This window comes from Pelodiscus sinensis, chromosome 7, assembly GCF_052426305.1.
Source record: "Pelodiscus sinensis isolate ZL-2025 chromosome 7, ASM5242630v1, whole genome shotgun sequence".
Classification (NCBI taxonomy): Eukaryota; Metazoa; Chordata; order Testudines; family Trionychidae; genus Pelodiscus; species Pelodiscus sinensis.
The window spans coordinates 13078091-13094375 of NC_143058.1; the positions used below are offsets into that span (position 1 = coordinate 13078091).

General features: G+C 46.1%; 1 protein-coding gene across 6 annotated transcripts in view; it reads right to left on the reverse strand.

The window, feature by feature from the left end:
* The window catches only part of HEG1 (heart development protein with EGF like domains 1), a 98341-nt gene extending 82056 nt beyond the window's left edge, over positions 1 to 16285 (reverse strand). For all 6 annotated transcript variants that reach the window (XM_075933173.2, XM_075933177.2, XM_075933176.2 and 3 more), the window contains exon 1: positions 15982 to 16285. In XM_075933173.2, coding sequence (XP_075789288.2) covers positions 15982 to 16285 — 304 coding nt within the window. The remainder of the gene's footprint in view (positions 1 to 15981) is intronic.

The window sequence follows — 16285 nt, forward strand, 5'->3', positions numbered from 1 at the left end:
AGGCGGATTCTGAGACCCCTCTCACGAGCAGACTCCCCCCCCATCCTGGGTGCTGCATCTCAGCTGTTGACCCTCTCATTACACCTCCTGACATAACTGCAGCAGGTGACAGGGCCAGGGTGTGACACCTGTTCAACTCAAAACACACCCTTTGTTTAGACTGCGGGCTGTATTTGAACATTTTTAAACCATAAAAAAATAAAATAAAAATAAGGGGGATTTTTGGCCAAAAAAAGTTTAGTCTGAAAGCTGTTGCCCTGTTCTGCCCTCGCTCACTCACTATCCTGCAGTGCTGTGTGCTGTTTAACAGCTGCCATATTTCCCTCTAGAAGTGGCTACATTGCTATGGTGGGCTACCATATTAACCCCCTTGGATTCCTGCTCACTAGCCAGCCATGGGACTAGCGGAAACCAATCACCTTCCGAGTGGGCCTGACAGCAATGAGCTAAGCCCTACCTATGGCGTGACCTATTCCCGAGTGTGGTGCTATTACTGCACCAGCAACATCTCACAAACCATCCCACAGCTGAGCTGCCCAACTTCCCGGCAACAGAAAATGGGAGAAAAATGGAAATGAGTAGGCTTAACACGAAATTAATCCCTAGGACAGATAAGGGCCCATCCCCCGGCTCCTGAAAAGGATGATGATCTAAACTGCACTTCCCAGATGAAGCTGTAACCATCTGCCGCAGGAAGTAGTGATGGATGGCAGTGTTGAGGGGATAGCAAGTATCCCTTCCAAAGGCTGAGCTAGTTTCTCTCTCCTCCTACCACGCAGGGGAAGAAACACTGACTAATAATCCTTGATGTAATGAGCAGCTTTCAGTGTGAGGCTAGCACTGGGCCATCTGTGTGATTACCAAGTATGCAAATACATACACAGAGTTACACACACCTCCGTTGTGAGCATTAGGGATGGGAGCAGGGGATAGAGATTTGTGTCTACAATTTTCACTGTTGTTTTTTTTTTAATGCCTCAGGAAGGCTCAAAACTCCCCAGGCCTTCTGATCACTTCTCCGGAGGGATTAATTCTTCAGTGAAGAGATTCTCCCTGATGAATGATGGTTCCGGCACCTTACAGTTCCGCTTTACATCTGCATTCTGCTGCCTGTGCAGCCAAGCCAGAAGACAAGAGAGAACAGCAAGGCTGCATTGTGCAGCACACTACTGTCAGTCAGACCTGACAGAGAGAGTCAGATCAGAAGGACAGAGTGATCTCTTGCAGGGTTTACACCTACTTTGCACAGGTCTGAATGGCTGCCTCAGGAACAAGGAAGAATCAAGCCCACTATCAGCTTGAAATGTTTTCCAGCCGCAGCCCTGGACATCCACCCCACACTGCACAGACAAGGACCAGCTCATAGCGATTGCTCTGGTTTTCTCGCCCAGTCAAGTGACAAACAAGTTAGGCTTTAATCCAGCATGTGACCGGACCTCATCCATTGTGGTTTCTTGTGGAGATATGAATGCTGGCTGCGTTACTAATCCTCAGGACTGAATTCTGAAGACCTTTTGTCTTAAAAAACAGGACATTCCAGCAGACTGTATTCTATGAGATACTTTTAAATACAAGTCGACAGGCACGCAAGCATAGTCATTCCAGGTCTTTCCATCTAGTACCAAATTGTCCTACTTCTTTATTTTGATTCCTTCACGTGTCCACGTTTGCTTTTTCTGTGCCCCCCAAATATGAATGTCTTCATGATTAGTCTTAGCTCTGATCGTGTTACTGCTATAAGGCCAGGTCTACAATAGGGGGGCAAAGTCAAACTAAGGTACACAACTCTAACAATATGAATAGTGTAGCTGGAATCAATGTACTTTGGTTTGGTTTACCACGGCGTCCCCACTGCTTACTACCCCATATTACCTTCCTTTACTCCTTGCAACCCAGTGGAGTACCAGAGTCAATGGAGTGGGATCAGTGGTTGATTTAGTGTGTCCTTACTAGACCCACTAAATCGACCCCTGGGAGATCGATCTCCCAGGAAGTGAAGACCAGCCCTAAGAAACTATGTTTCAAAGTACCAGTATTTCCTTGGCTGTCTGGCATTCAGCGAGGCCGACAGCCACAGTGGGCTCTGGGGCATAAGGGGGGGGAGAGACTGGCTCCATGTCCCCAGAAGGAGCAGAGCGTTGGGTAGACGGGCACAGGGCCCAGTCAGTCAGCTCTTCGTGCCACCCAGACCGCAGTGCCTATTCCTAGCTCTCAGAGCCATACAGAGTGGCGCTTCAGCAATAACTGAAAGGGGCCCAGGGTTCTACATAAGTTTTGACTCTCCCGGCCCTAAGGCAATTGCCTTTTCCCCTCTCCCCTCCCCATCAGTGGGCCTGCTGACAGTCTAACACTACCCCACCAGCCTGCATTTGATAAACGAGCTGATAATATCCTAATGAGAATTGAAATTTAGTGCTTAGCTCTGTAACCGAATCCGAATGAAACACTGAATGTTCTGATGCCTAAAGCTACTCAGGGACATTTTTATAAGGCATTTTAAAACTTGTGCCAAGGGTAAGAAGTCTTTTGAAGATGTCTTTGTGAATTACAGCTGCTGAAACACTTCTCTTTGTCCTTCTAGACACAGATGCAATTATGCCCAGTTCCAAAAAAGAAGATAAGGGATAAATTACAAGAGCCGTATTGTGCCTCACGATCAAGGTCACCCATTCGAATTTATGAGCAAAGCAGGTAATGTGCAGTTTGATGGTCTGCAGAAATACCTTTCACGCAAATGCTTTACAACACAACACAGCAGTGGGAAATGACTTTAATACGACAATGCAGTTTGCCTCATTTAAGCGTAATTTCTTGTGGGTTTGGTGCCCTTACTAGCTTGACCTATGAGCTTCTCAGATTTTACAATCCAGGCAGGGTTAGACCTGGTTCATGTTTTTGGAGATTTCCAAAAAAATATCATTCAGATACACCAGAAAGTGATGTAAGTAGGTGCTGCCTTTTGCTCCACAGCAGTACTGGTCCCCGGTATGGGGCTAGAGTAGCATGAGGCTGTGCTACAACAGAAGGTATCTTTTGCATTACATTGAGGCCCCGAACACTCCTGGGGCCTGATCTGACCTCTGCGAATTGTCATATCTCAAGTGAAGAAAATGGAGCTCTCACATTGTTCACCAGCTAAAGATCCAGCTCTCAGTCTTTACAAGATTTTCCACAACAATAAGTGTGTGAATGCTTTACAAGCGGTACTGCGGCTAACGGTGTTCTGCACAGCCAAATTCCTCTTGTGATTTCAGCTGGAGAAATTCCTGTAAATTTCTCCTCAAACAACTAGTCTGGTGTGTAGCAAATACAGAGTAGCTGCTGCTCTCCGCCCCAGAAGTGGCTGCACTTCAGTGGCAGGATAAGTGAAGGCTCGGGCTGTTCGGGATCCCTTAAGTTGGAAGGCATCCTATAAATTTGAACTGATAGGTTTTAGTCTATCTTGAATGAGACAGAGTTAGAGAAAGTTCCACAAGCTCACCTGACACTGATGACTATAAGGACGGTGAGGTATCTTTACTAACGTTGTTATATGTTTTATGAAATGTGCACAGTTCTCGACTATGATGCCAAAGGCCCTGGCTTCAAAGCCCTCACAGTAGAAGTGAGAATTATCTATAACCCAAGTTGTGCAGGTAGTCAAACAGTTGATTGCTTTAATGGCCTCCTCTGCATTTAAAATCTGAGGTCAAAGTTCAGTGCAAACAGGAGAAAAGTAAAACAACTTAATTGTCAATGATAATAACAAGGGGAGAATTTGACCCACTATCCTAGGAATTTGCGTTAAAACCAAACAATGCACCTGCCCTAAAAGACTTCTTGCTTTATTCAAGATACTCTTACACCATTTTTTCTCTTTGCTCCCCAATATTTTGTGAAAACCTTGGCGCTTCAGTAGATTAGGTATGACAGCAGTGTAACAGAAATGCAGGCAACAGCATTGTTAACAAGCTTGGAGAAACTGAAGTTCGTAGAGCTTCCTTTCCTCGAGGGAGCTGCATTTTTCTAAGATTATATTATTACTTGGGCTGGCCGCTCAGTAACACCGCATCATTTCCCTTTTGGGTGGGAAAGTTCTCTCCTCATCCTCTGACTCTAATTATGATTTCAGCCTGAAAGGATATATGTGAGCTTTCCACATAATGGAAGTACAATAAGCAGTGTCTCACATAGAAGCTGCAGGATGTTATGGTATGGGCTGTGGGGCAATATATGCATACATCTGTACACACACCTTTTCCATGTACACAGAGAGAGGGAAAGCTGTTGTCTATTATAGAACAATGCCCTACAAATATGCATTTGAACTATTAATACATTGACTTAGACTGGGTTTGTGCCCCCTTTTACATCTGCTCCCCATGAATGCTCTCGCCAACAAGTTTACTTTAATGTTCATGGAAACAGCACATATAAAGTGACAACTGCAAAATGTCCTTGGAAAAATTTGTACTATAATAATACTACCATCTAGCTCGTACACAGCACTTTTCATCAGTATCTCTCAAAGTACTTAACTACTAAAGAAATCAGTAATTGTATTTCCACAAGGAATTGGATTCTATCTTGTTACATTCAGCCAATCAGGAAAGAGAAATCAGACCATAGGACCTACATCTAATCAAATGTGAATAACAGATTCCCCCATTTGGGGTATCTAAGGCTTACGACCAACTGTTTGCACAGAATCTACAGGTTTTGACTTATTCACAGGAAGTTATCTGGTGACTAGTTCTGAATTAAGACATTAGTTTGGTGAATCCTCGGATAGCTGGTTGAGTTGTTTTTGAGCTTCTTTGCTCCACCAGAGAGCACAAGGCAGTCTTAGCAGGGGTAAGGAACCAGCCCCGTACCTTTTCCCAGAAACTCAGTGTGAGTTATGGGATGAGAGGATTAATAAGGTTTGAATTAACAAGGTGCTACAGTAGGTGTGCGAGTGTGTGTAACCTTACTTCAAACGAGAGTGGGAGAAAAAAGATCTCGTGAGCTTCCAAAATGCCACCTTACCTACCTCTCTCCACAAAAAAAGAGGGAATATTGTGGGGGAAGTTCTATGGTCTGTGTTATACTTGGAGGTCACAATGGTCCCTTCTGGCCTGCGAATCTATATAACATCATTATACTCACTCTAAGAACAACAAAACATGACCCCTTGAGTGTTTTAGGGCTTTCTGCTCAGATTACAGTGTTAAAATAGAGTAAGCCTGGGCTTTTCGACAGGACTTGGTGCTGGCCTCTACCCTGCGCAGGGAGCAGAGTTATGTCAGTGCGGTACCTTTTTGAAAATCCCAGTGTGCATGCTCATTTGCCAATGTCAAAGTTTTGAAAAAGAAAAAAAAATAGAGAAAGCTGAAATGCTTTGGGGCAGAAAGGATGGAGGCTGTTTTGCCAGGCAACAATCTTGGCTTACCCCCCCCCCCGCAAGCTGTCTGCTTTATTTATCCTCATTTTGGAAACCTATATACTTAACTTGGAAAGAGCGCTTGCAGTTCTGGCCGTCTGGCCTGTAAGCTGGGCTCTTGCTGGGATTTCAAAGACATTGGGGAACAGGACAATTTGAAAGTTCTCAGAAGGAAAATAATAGAAAGCCCCGGACAAGCTTTTCCAGGGCATATTACAGCTACATGGGTAGTTTTTGTTTGTTTGCCTTTTTAGAGAAAGCAGTGTGTGCGGGGAGAGGTGGGGGCGATATTGTGCTTTTATTGTATTTTGCTCATGTTTTTACTATATTGTGAAAATGTCCCATCACCATGGCTGTGAGAGTTTAATAAATAAAATTATTATTGCCGAATTAAGTACTGTTAAAGCATCAGTCCTCATGCCAACTTCCTAACTGCATAAAACTGAAATCCATGCCCCACCTCCTGCCTTCCCTGTGGGCTCCCCTCTCCCACCAGTTCACTCCATCCCCTGCTCTCCCCAACCCTTGCTCACTAATTTTTACTGGACTGGGGTAGGGGCAGGGCTGAGGACAGACTTTGCTGGGCCCAGCTACAGGCTCCTGGAAGGGGCGGGGTCATTGGTAGAAGGGGCGGGGCTGGAGCTAGCCTTCCCCAACCAGCCCTTCAGCACCACTGGTGATTTAAAGGGCTGGGGCTCTGGCTGTTGCTGCTGCTGAGGTAGCAGCACCAGGGTATCAACCCTCTTTGCCTCCCCCTTTCGGCAGCCCTGGGCAGGGGCGTGGGGTGCCACAGGGCAGTGGTTCCCAACCTTTTTGATACCAGGCACCGGCAAACCCACTCACATACTTGGACCAGTAGCATTTTATTTGCATATTCATTATGCAAATGATGACTATGAAAATACACAAATAAAACATTACTGGCCCATCAAGAGTCCAGACCCCAGGCCCCCCATTGTCAGCCCTAAACCCTAGAGCCCTCCACTACCTCCAGTGCCAGCCCCTGCCCCGTAGAGCCCCCACCACCAGACCCCCAGTAGCAACCTCCTGTTTCCAGAGCCCCACTGCACCCAGACCCCATCACCCATCTCCAGAGCCCGCAGTGCCAGCCCTGTCCCCATACTCCCCCCGCCACACACTCTACTAGCTCAGCCTCCAGAGCCCCCCAGCACTAGCTCCACCACTGGAGCCCCTGGGCCTGCCCCACCCCTCCTTACCTAGCCCTGCACTGCTGCCCGGTGCCTCCCCTCCCGCCGCAGCTGTTGGGAGAGGCGTGTGCTGCTCCGCCTCTCAGCCAACTAGCGCCAAGCAGGGGTGGGGTCTCCTCCAGCCAGGGAAGAGCGCTTCCCCGCATGACGGGGGGGGGGCCGCACAGCGCAGGGGCTTCTCCTGGCCATGGAAGAATGCTCCGCGGCCCTCCCGCCATGCAGGGAAGTGCTCTTCTGCCCAGCGCAGGTTGGCGGAGAGGCGGGGCAGGACACGCCTCCCCCCAGAGCCGCGGTGAGAGCGGAGTGCCCCAGTTCCAGCCACCTGAGCTGCCACACCCTGGCAGCCAGAGGTCTGTGGCTCGGCAGTTGGGAACTGCTGCCATAGGGGGTAAGAGATCCAACTGGAGGGAGGGGTTCTGGGATGGGGCCAGCAATAGGGCCTTTGGGTATAGGAGGGGGTTCTGGGCTGGGAGGTGGGACTGAGGGGGGGTTGGAGTGTGGGAGGGGGCTCCTGGCTATGGCAAGGGGATGGGGTAGGGGGGATACAGGTGCTGGGAAGGAGTTTGGGTGCAGCAGAGGGATTAGGGGAGGGGGTTGGGTGTGGGAGAGGTGGGAGTGCCGGCTCTAGGCTGCACTGACCACCCCCAGCTCCTTGGAAGTGGCAACATGTCCACCTAGCTCCTAGGCAAAGGGGCACAGTCAGTGAGTGGAGGTAATGCACAAAGCCTCCCTGGCTGTCCCTATGCTTAGGAGGGAGAGGGACATGCTGGCTACTGTCTGGAAGCCGTATGGAGCCACTGGGCAAGGAGCCTGCAAGTCCCAGCATGCTGCAAACTAGACATTTAGCAGCCTGGTGAGCAGTGCTGACTGGAGCCACCAAGGTTGCTTTTTGACTGGGTGGTCGAGTTAAAAATAAAATCCATCACCTGGCAACCCTAACAATGGTCCTGAACACAACTTTCAGGTCTCTCCTGCCATTACAACTTCAAATTTCAGTCACAGACTTTAAGGCCAAAAGGGGCCATTCCTATCTGACCTCCCGCATCACACAGGCTGAAGAACCTAAGGCTTCCCAGTGGCATCTGCCAACTAACCCCAGCCTCAGAAGGAAACAGCTAAGGCTCACACACAATTGACTGGACATTTTATTTATACTTTTAAAATAAATGGTGGTTCACAACGAGCCAGAACTATGAGTCCTCAATAGAGCTGGCCAGGAAATGGTTTTGAGATTTCAGAAATGTTCCCATTCCACTTTGGGATGACAAGACCTTTCAAAAACCAAAGATTGGGAGAGACCCCCACTCCGGAATAGCAAATAGCCTGGTGACTAGTGCACTCACATGAGATGTGGGTTTCCAGAGACTTAATCTTGGCTATAGACTGTTCTAGGTAGGGCCCCTCCCGTCTCTCGTTTTAAGCAGAAATTCCATCCAGGCCCTGGGAAACCCTTTCCCCATAAATGTTGAATTCAAACTGGTATAATCTCATAGGAAAAAAATCAGTTTAGAAGAATTGGCAGTTTCTGACAAAAACCCACTTGACAAAAAATTCTTGACCTGCTCTAGTTCCCATTGTTTTCCAGTGGTGTAAAGAAATCTCTTTCCAAGAATAACTTGAATTATAGTTCTGAAGAAGCAGTCTAAAATGTAAGACTTCCGCCTGACAGCAACAAGCTGAACCACAACCTCTGAACAACTCCTTTTCATGCTGAAATCACAGTAAAATAAAAGTCATTTCATGCGGAGCGATTTTCTGTTCAACATCAGGAAAAACCAGTCAGTTTCCACCAATCAGTTTTAAAGATCAAACTTGTACTTGCTTCATTTATGGCATATGCAAAAGCTCTCAAGCGAAGACTCCTGTGATCACAGACCCAAAGGGAACCTTATTGGAGATTAGGCCTTTAAATGGTACAGGCTGTGCCATCACACAAAAAGTGATCTCCCATGCTTCTCCCAGTGCAATTTAATGCCATGCATGTAATTGTTAATAAATGTAAAGTAATGCACATTGGAAAAAATAATCCCAACTATACATACAATATGATGGGGACTCATTTAGCTACAGCTGCTCAAGAGAAAAATCTTGGAGTCATTGTGGATCGTTCTCTGAAAACATCCACTCAGTGTGCAGTGGCAGTCAAAAAAGCAAACAGAATCTTAGGAATCATTTTAAAAGGGATAGAGAATAAGACAGAAAATATCTTATTGCCTTTTATAAAATCATGGTGTGCCCACATCTTGAATACTACATACAGATGTGGTCGCCTCATTTCAAAGAAGATATATTGGCATTGGAAAAGGTTCTGAAAAGGGCAACAAAAATGATTAGGGGTTTGGAACGGGTTCCATATGAAGAGAGATTTAAAAGATTTGGACTTTTCAGCTTAGAAAAGAGGAGACTAAGGGGGGATATGAGAGAGGTCTATAAATCATGACTGGAGTGGAAAAGGTGAATAAAGAAAAGTTATTTACTTATTTCCACAATATAAGAACGAAGGGTCACCAAATGAAAGTAATTGGCAGCAGGTTTAAAACAAACAAAAGGAAGTTTTTCTTCATGCAATGCACAGTCAACCTGTGGAACTCCTTGCCAGAGGATGTGGTGAAGGCTAGGACTTTAACAGGGTTAAAAAAAAACTAAATAGATTCATGGAGGTTAGGTCCATCAATGGCTATTAGCCAGGGTGGGTAGTAATGTGTGCCTAGCCTCTGTTTGTCTGGAAATGGGTGACAGGGGAGGGATCACATGAAGATTACTTGTTGTGATCCCTCCCTCTGGGACATCTGGTCTTGGCCACGGTCAGCAGACAGGATACTGGGCTAGATGGACCTTTGCCATCCTTATGTTCTTACATAATTGCCCCCCCACAACACATATCCGGTATAGAAGTGGAAGTGTTACAGCAAGAAAATGTGAGGATGGGAAAGTTAAAGCCCTGATTCTGCTTAAGGCGAGCATTCATGAGACTTGGGGTTTAGCTCCAGGTTGGACACAGAATTCCACAAGTTAATAGCTCTGTGCCTCACTTCCTTGCTAGTTAAATAGGGATGGTGTTACCAAGATCCATGAATGTGTGTGAGGTGACCAGTTATTACAGGAACGAGTGCAAGGCAACTAGCTATAAACAAAACAGACAAGGAAAGAGGAGTAGAGGGTGGTGCCAGCAAGTGCTTGGGTGCAGAACTGCTTGAAATCTTAAACAGCATTGGAGAGATTTGGATTTGAGTTCTAGATTTAAACTACAGATCCTGCCAGCTGGGGGAAAAGAAACAAACCGTTCCAGGAAGACAAAAAATGCCATAGTCACCCTTATCTGATCACAGAGGAACTTGTTCAGGACGCGTTACAGTGACAGGAGTCAATCACATGAGCATTTCTCCTAATCCATCAATTAATACACTGTGAAACTAACCCTTTCCTATGGTTTTTCAAGCCACAAGACAAACTGCAGCTCATTGCACTGCCTGTTTTAAAGGTAAGCAGTGGTTCCTGATGGGAAGATCTTAGGAAGGGTGCTGGACTATTAGGGTTGTATAAGTAATGTGATGGCTCTAATAGTTTCCAATGCAAGACTGAAACCATCACGAGCTTCTGTAGTAGCACTTGCAATAAAATATCTCATCTCACATTCATGTAATGCTTATTGCAATAACCCAGCATAAGACAGATTCAATCCATTTTAATGTAGGTGTCATATAGTCATGTTGCACCTGGACTACAAACATTGGCATCATTCATTAATCTACCATTTAAATAAATGATTACTGCTTATGGAGTTTGGTTCAAAACCCATTTAAGTCAATGGAAAGACGCCCAGTCATGTCAGTGGTCTTTCAATCAGACCCTTAATGCCTGTAAAGGACAGGGAACTGAGTGGCTCTCTCTCCCCTTCTCTTTTGTTTCTGGAAAGGAGCAAAGCTAAATCCATATCACTTCAAAGCAGCAAAGCTAAATCCATACCACTTCAGGGACTACGGATTTGCAACACAAAACATACATTACTTTATATTTCGCATAAAGAGCAGTAGGGAAGGGGGCGAGACAGAAAAGCATTTTAGCATGCAGGTCTTCCAGGTACTGTGCAGAGAGCATGGTGCTTGATGTGCCATTGCTCTGCACCTTGCATGGGTCATTTACACCAGTGCAGTGAATGGCTGTCAAGATTGTTTTGCACACGCTTGCACTGATGTAAATGATTCTATAAGGCAGAGACAACGGAATCAGGCATGTGGACTGGAGGGAACCATGTGATCAATACTAACTACTGTGTAGGAAGGAGATTTGAAGCCAGCTTGAGCACACAAGCCCCCTTTTGAGTTCATCAGCCTGCTCCCCACGCCTTCTTAAACTTCCCTCCTGCGCCACAGAATGCTGCAGAGGAGTCACTATTACATGGTTACTTTTAATGTTCATAATGTGCAACACTGAAGAAATGCAAGGCAGCAACTAGCATGGAAAAGATGACAGAGGGAGGAAGGAAGGAAAGACAACCCAGACATGAAAAGGAGGAATCTACTTATTTAGGCATTTGCACTGCTCCCACCATCGTCATGCTGTCTGAGCGTCTCATATTCCACAAAAGAGGGACAACAGAGAAGAAAGAGGAAAAGACAACACAGATGACAAGGGGGAAAAGATTTGCTTGATTGGGGACCCGAGCCTAGATAGGAAACTTGTAGATGCTCAGTGCTACCCTTTATCATTATTTGTATTACCATAGTACCTGGAGTAGCACTGGGCGATCTAGGCTAGTAAGTGGGCCACACGAGTGTCACTCCTTCATTTCAGTCGGAGTCAAGATTGTCAAAACCAGGACAGTCTCCTGGGATAGAGTAGTTTTGCTGACTGCATGTGCGTACCTAGAATTTGCGGGGTGTGCTGACTGAACCGTAGCAGCATTTTGATTGGATGCAGAGTCAGTACTGTGTGCAATCAGTATGCACCTCACTTCACGTGCCCCTGTTTTACATGTGTGTCACTTTAGTAACACTGCCAGGAAAACAGCTACGCAGACAGCGAAAACTGGCCACTCTGCGAGTGGGCAACAGTAAACAAAATGTGTCACGGGCCACAGCATGGAACCCCGATAGATCACAGGTTGCTCATCACTGACCTAGAGGCCACAACCCAGATCAAAGACCTATTGTATAAACACAAAGAGCAAGTGGCAGTCCCTGCCCTAAAGATTTTACAAATCAAAATAAACAGGATAGACATCTATGAACAGGGAAGTATCTTTATCCCCATTGTACAGATAGCGAAGTGGATCAGAGAAAGACAATGACTTGCCAGTGGATATAAAGATGTTTGTGGCACAGTTGGGAACTGAACCTCAATCTCTCAAGTCCCAGTTCAATGTCCTACTGACAGACTAGCCCCTTCCTCTCAAGGATACCCCAATGGTAACTGCCAACAGAAAATGCACAGTACGCAGGTTAGGTGGTCCCATCATTCCAGCTATTGCTTGAACCATTTGTCTTGTATTCAGAAAAAGCAGTGGTGCTGACAAACACCTGTGCCTGGATTCAGTCTTCATCTTACACAACAATCAAAAAAGATACAGCCTAGTCCTAATTTAGTCTCATCACAACATGATTGCCCAGCATTTACCTCTGCTCCCAGTCAAGACTGAGCTCCCCTGGCAGAGTTGCAAAGAGAAGCTTGGATAAGGGTTGCCTCTGTAATGCCTACTTTGAACCATCCCCATTAGCCACTCACTTTCACAGGCATTCATGTTTTAAGATTAAAAGTTTCATTGCAGTGCTCCTCTCTGCTGATACCATCTCCTTAGCCAAACTCTGCTGAGAAAGTACCTCTGCATTCTGACCTCAAAGAGAGTCAGATCACAGGCTGCCAAAATGCAATCTTCATTTTCATGTAGTGGCAGAGTGAAGAGTTTACCGGAAATGCTTGTGGAAGAAAGGCAAGGGTAGACAAAAGCTAACTTTTCAAGTGTCTATAGCTCAAACCCCAAATGATCTAGCAGACCACATCAGACTACTGCCGTAATACAAAATCATTAACCTGACTGACAGGCATAGACCCTTACCTAACATCTAGTGGATTGCTGTTGTCAGGGCAGAATGTAATTTATTATGAGGTTTACTATGGTTTTCCAGCAGCCACAATGCTATCAGCCTTCTTGATGACATTCTTCCTAATTCTTCTCAGGTGAGGATCAATAGAATTCATAGCCTACCGCATGATACATTTTATGGAGAATGGCTCAATGAAATGCCTACAGAGATGCTCACAATAAGCCAAATTTATTGCAAAGCTCATGGACAGATAGTTTTTGTTTTTCAAATTATAATGTTAAAAATGCATTCCTCTCTCAACTCAGGAGTTATCAGAGTCATGAAAAGATGCTGGATCTGATCTTAAATGATGTATTTTTTCTACCCATCTAGGAGCACATGCTGATCTTTAAGAGATTTTCTCTCTGTCAGGTAGGAAAATATTAATCCCCATTTTATAGGTAGGGAATTGATGCACAAAGTAGATTAAGTGACTATTGCAAGGAAACACAAGGAAATCTGTGGCTGCAATGCAACAGAGGTGAGGCCTCTTAAATCCAAAGCCAGTGCCCAAGGCCAGATTAAGACTGTCAGAGGCCCTAAGCACTGAAAAGATTATGGTGCCTCCCCATATATAAATCAAAATAAAAACAATACTATACCGTCACATCTCTCTCTCTCTTTTTTTTTTTTTTTTTTTGTGCCCCTGATTTGCTGGTGCCCTAAGCACGTGCTTAGTCTGCCTGTTGGGTAATCCAGCCCTGCCAGTGCCCAAGCTGCTAGGCTATTCTTCCTCCCTTGTTATGCAAACATTATTGTGCATAGTTCTTCATTTGATTCACCCAGATATACACTGTTTTATATGTGTACATTTGATAAAAGGCACCTTCTGGATGTGTTAAGAAAATAGAAAAAAATTTTCAAAAGTAGTTTTAACCACATGTTCTGCAATTGTAGCTCCCTATAAATAAAATACATCTCTAAATAGCACAATGTGACATTGGGGAGGTCTCTCCACCACAGAAATTACTGGGTGAAATTCTATGGTCGGTGTGACCACAAGGTCGGGTAATCATAGTGGTGGTCCCTTCTAGCCCTAAAACCACTGAAGCTATATTTATCAGATGCTAGGTTTCTTTACACTGTATATAGAAATTCAGTGCCAGCTTTTCCAACATATTAATCATCCTTAGAGCTGTGTGTTCAAGTTGGAAAAAAGGGAAGTCATGCTGCTTAAAATTATGTCCACTGTCCCTATAAAAAATTTGGTCTGATGTGTCAGCCTGTGTAATGCCTAACTGACCAGGGTCAGTGGATATCTGTGTAAATGTACCTGGCATAGACTAACAAGAAGAAGATTTCACAAATCTGCTGAGTCTGAGACTAACCTCCCATACTTCATCAACATAGCAGAAGTGCAGTGTAGAAAGACAGAAATAAATATTTAAAATAGATTAAAATTCTGAAAAAAACCCTACATCTGGATGTGATAGGCCAGTAATCAATGTGAAGCAGGATGAGAGGAAATCTGTTGAAGAAAACCTCTGGGTAGTATACAGAAGAATTCTCACTGCACCTGCTGATTCCCTGCCCTGGAAATATTGCATAACACCTGGTAACATATACACCTTTGGAATGCAGCAACAACTAACTACAGTACCATTCTAACAGCCGCTACTGAACTAAGGACCATTCTGGTGCTTATCCCCTTCCTATTGAGGTTCTGCTAGCCTTGGCACTTTCATTTCCATCTAGTTTTTAAAAAATAGAAGGTAGAACCTTTTCAAGTTGATTCAATCAAAAAATGGAAATTTACAATCTTAACATGTAAATGAATACAGATGAATGAATTTTATTGTAATCTTTGCACAAGCCTCCATCTGCTCCGATCCTCTTTTACTACACTAGTATACAACTGTGCAATGTCCAAGTGATTCTAAGGAGCCCAATAATTTATAATTAACAAAGCAAGTGAATCTGTGCTTAGAATCTCTCTAGAGTTCAGTTTGATATTTTGTTAGAGGCTTCTGTGTCTGTTCTTAAAAGTATAAAAGCATCATATTCTGTTTAACTGAATCCTCTCTTAAACCCAGAGGTATTTTTTCATATTCTGTTCTCCCTCAACAATGCAGCATTTAAACTTTTGAAACTCTACACTACACCTGAGGTTTTATATAGCAGCCAGGAATGCAAGCTTTAATTCCATATGTACTAAGAGAAGTACATTTATTTTCTTTTTTACATCAGCGCTTGTTTCGTATGTTAATAAAATGTAAATTGCTGCCACAAAAAGCAGCTTAATAAGGACTGCAACTAAAAAGTAAAACCTGAAGAAGAGAAATAGCTCAAACTTTTTTCTTCTCTCTCTCTCCTTTGATATCACAGGTGAGGGGCTACTATGGTCAGCAGTATGACATACCTTTACACTGAACAGGAGGTTAAGCTATTCTGTGTTACAATTCCAGTGTACTGAAGGGGTTTCATCAGATATTGCGGTTATAATGTATATATTTTATCTCACAGACTCTGCTAAACTCCTTTGCTTCCAAGGGCACGATTCAAAGCTCTTTGAAGTCAGTAAGGCTTTGCATCAAGTTCAAGGGGCTTTTTGGGTCAGACTTAAACCCAGCGGAACGGTGAGGGCTGTTTTGCAATCCTACTCCCACACACATACCCCTTGCGGGAGTCCCCCTACGTGCACTTTCCTGCCCAGCCCTTTGTGCTGGAGAAGCAACCGATGCCCCATTGCTCAGTAACAGCTTCCCAATGCCCGGGCACCCGAATCCGCCAGGAAGTGGACTCGGGACAAGCCCCCAGCTTTGTCCTCTGCTGCTTTCGCTCTCCCCGCCCCTCGGGAGCCCACGGATTTCCCCTTGATTCGCTTCCACGCCGCACCCCCGGGCGCCCTGCAAAGGGGCCGAGAAGGTGCACTAGCCCCTCACCCACATGCAACCTACGTGCCAACATTTGCAAACAGGGATTTTTCCAGGGGGGGGGACACAAACCAGGGCCATGCTTATTAAAAATACACCCCCCCCCCGCTCCTCCTCCCTGGGAATGCACTGGCCGGGGGGCAGGGAAGGAGGGAGAAGCAGAGGGTTGCAATGATTTTGCTCCAAAAACAGCCGCACATTTGGCCCGGGTCTCTGCCGCAGGCTTCGGGGCTGCCCAGCCCGGGCTGAGCTGAGCTGATCATCACCCCGCCCCACACACACAGACACCAAAGCAACACAGGCTCCCTCTCCCTAGCAGCCCGCGCGGGCTGGGGCAGGGGGCGCGGGCTGCAGGCGGGGCAGTGCCCGTGCGGCCGCCCGCCAGACACGCCGTGGCGCCTGGCCCCTCCACTCACCCGGGCTGCTGGTGTGTCCTCCCGCCGCCGGCTCCGAGGTGCTGCTGGACACTGGCGGCGCCCAGGGCACGGAGCTCTCCCTCTCCCAGGGAGGCAGCAGGGAAGCAGCCGCCGCAGCAGCAGCAGCAGCAGCGGCCCGGCTGGAAGACCCCGCGGCCGCCGGCGTGGTGGCTCCGCTGAGCTGGGTCCGAGGAGGGGGGTCGCTGGAGGCGGCGCGGGGGCCCGATCCCGCGGCGGGCTGTAGCAGCAGCAGCAGCAGCAGGAGGCTAAGTTGGCGGAGCAGCAAAGTGCACGTTGCTCGCAT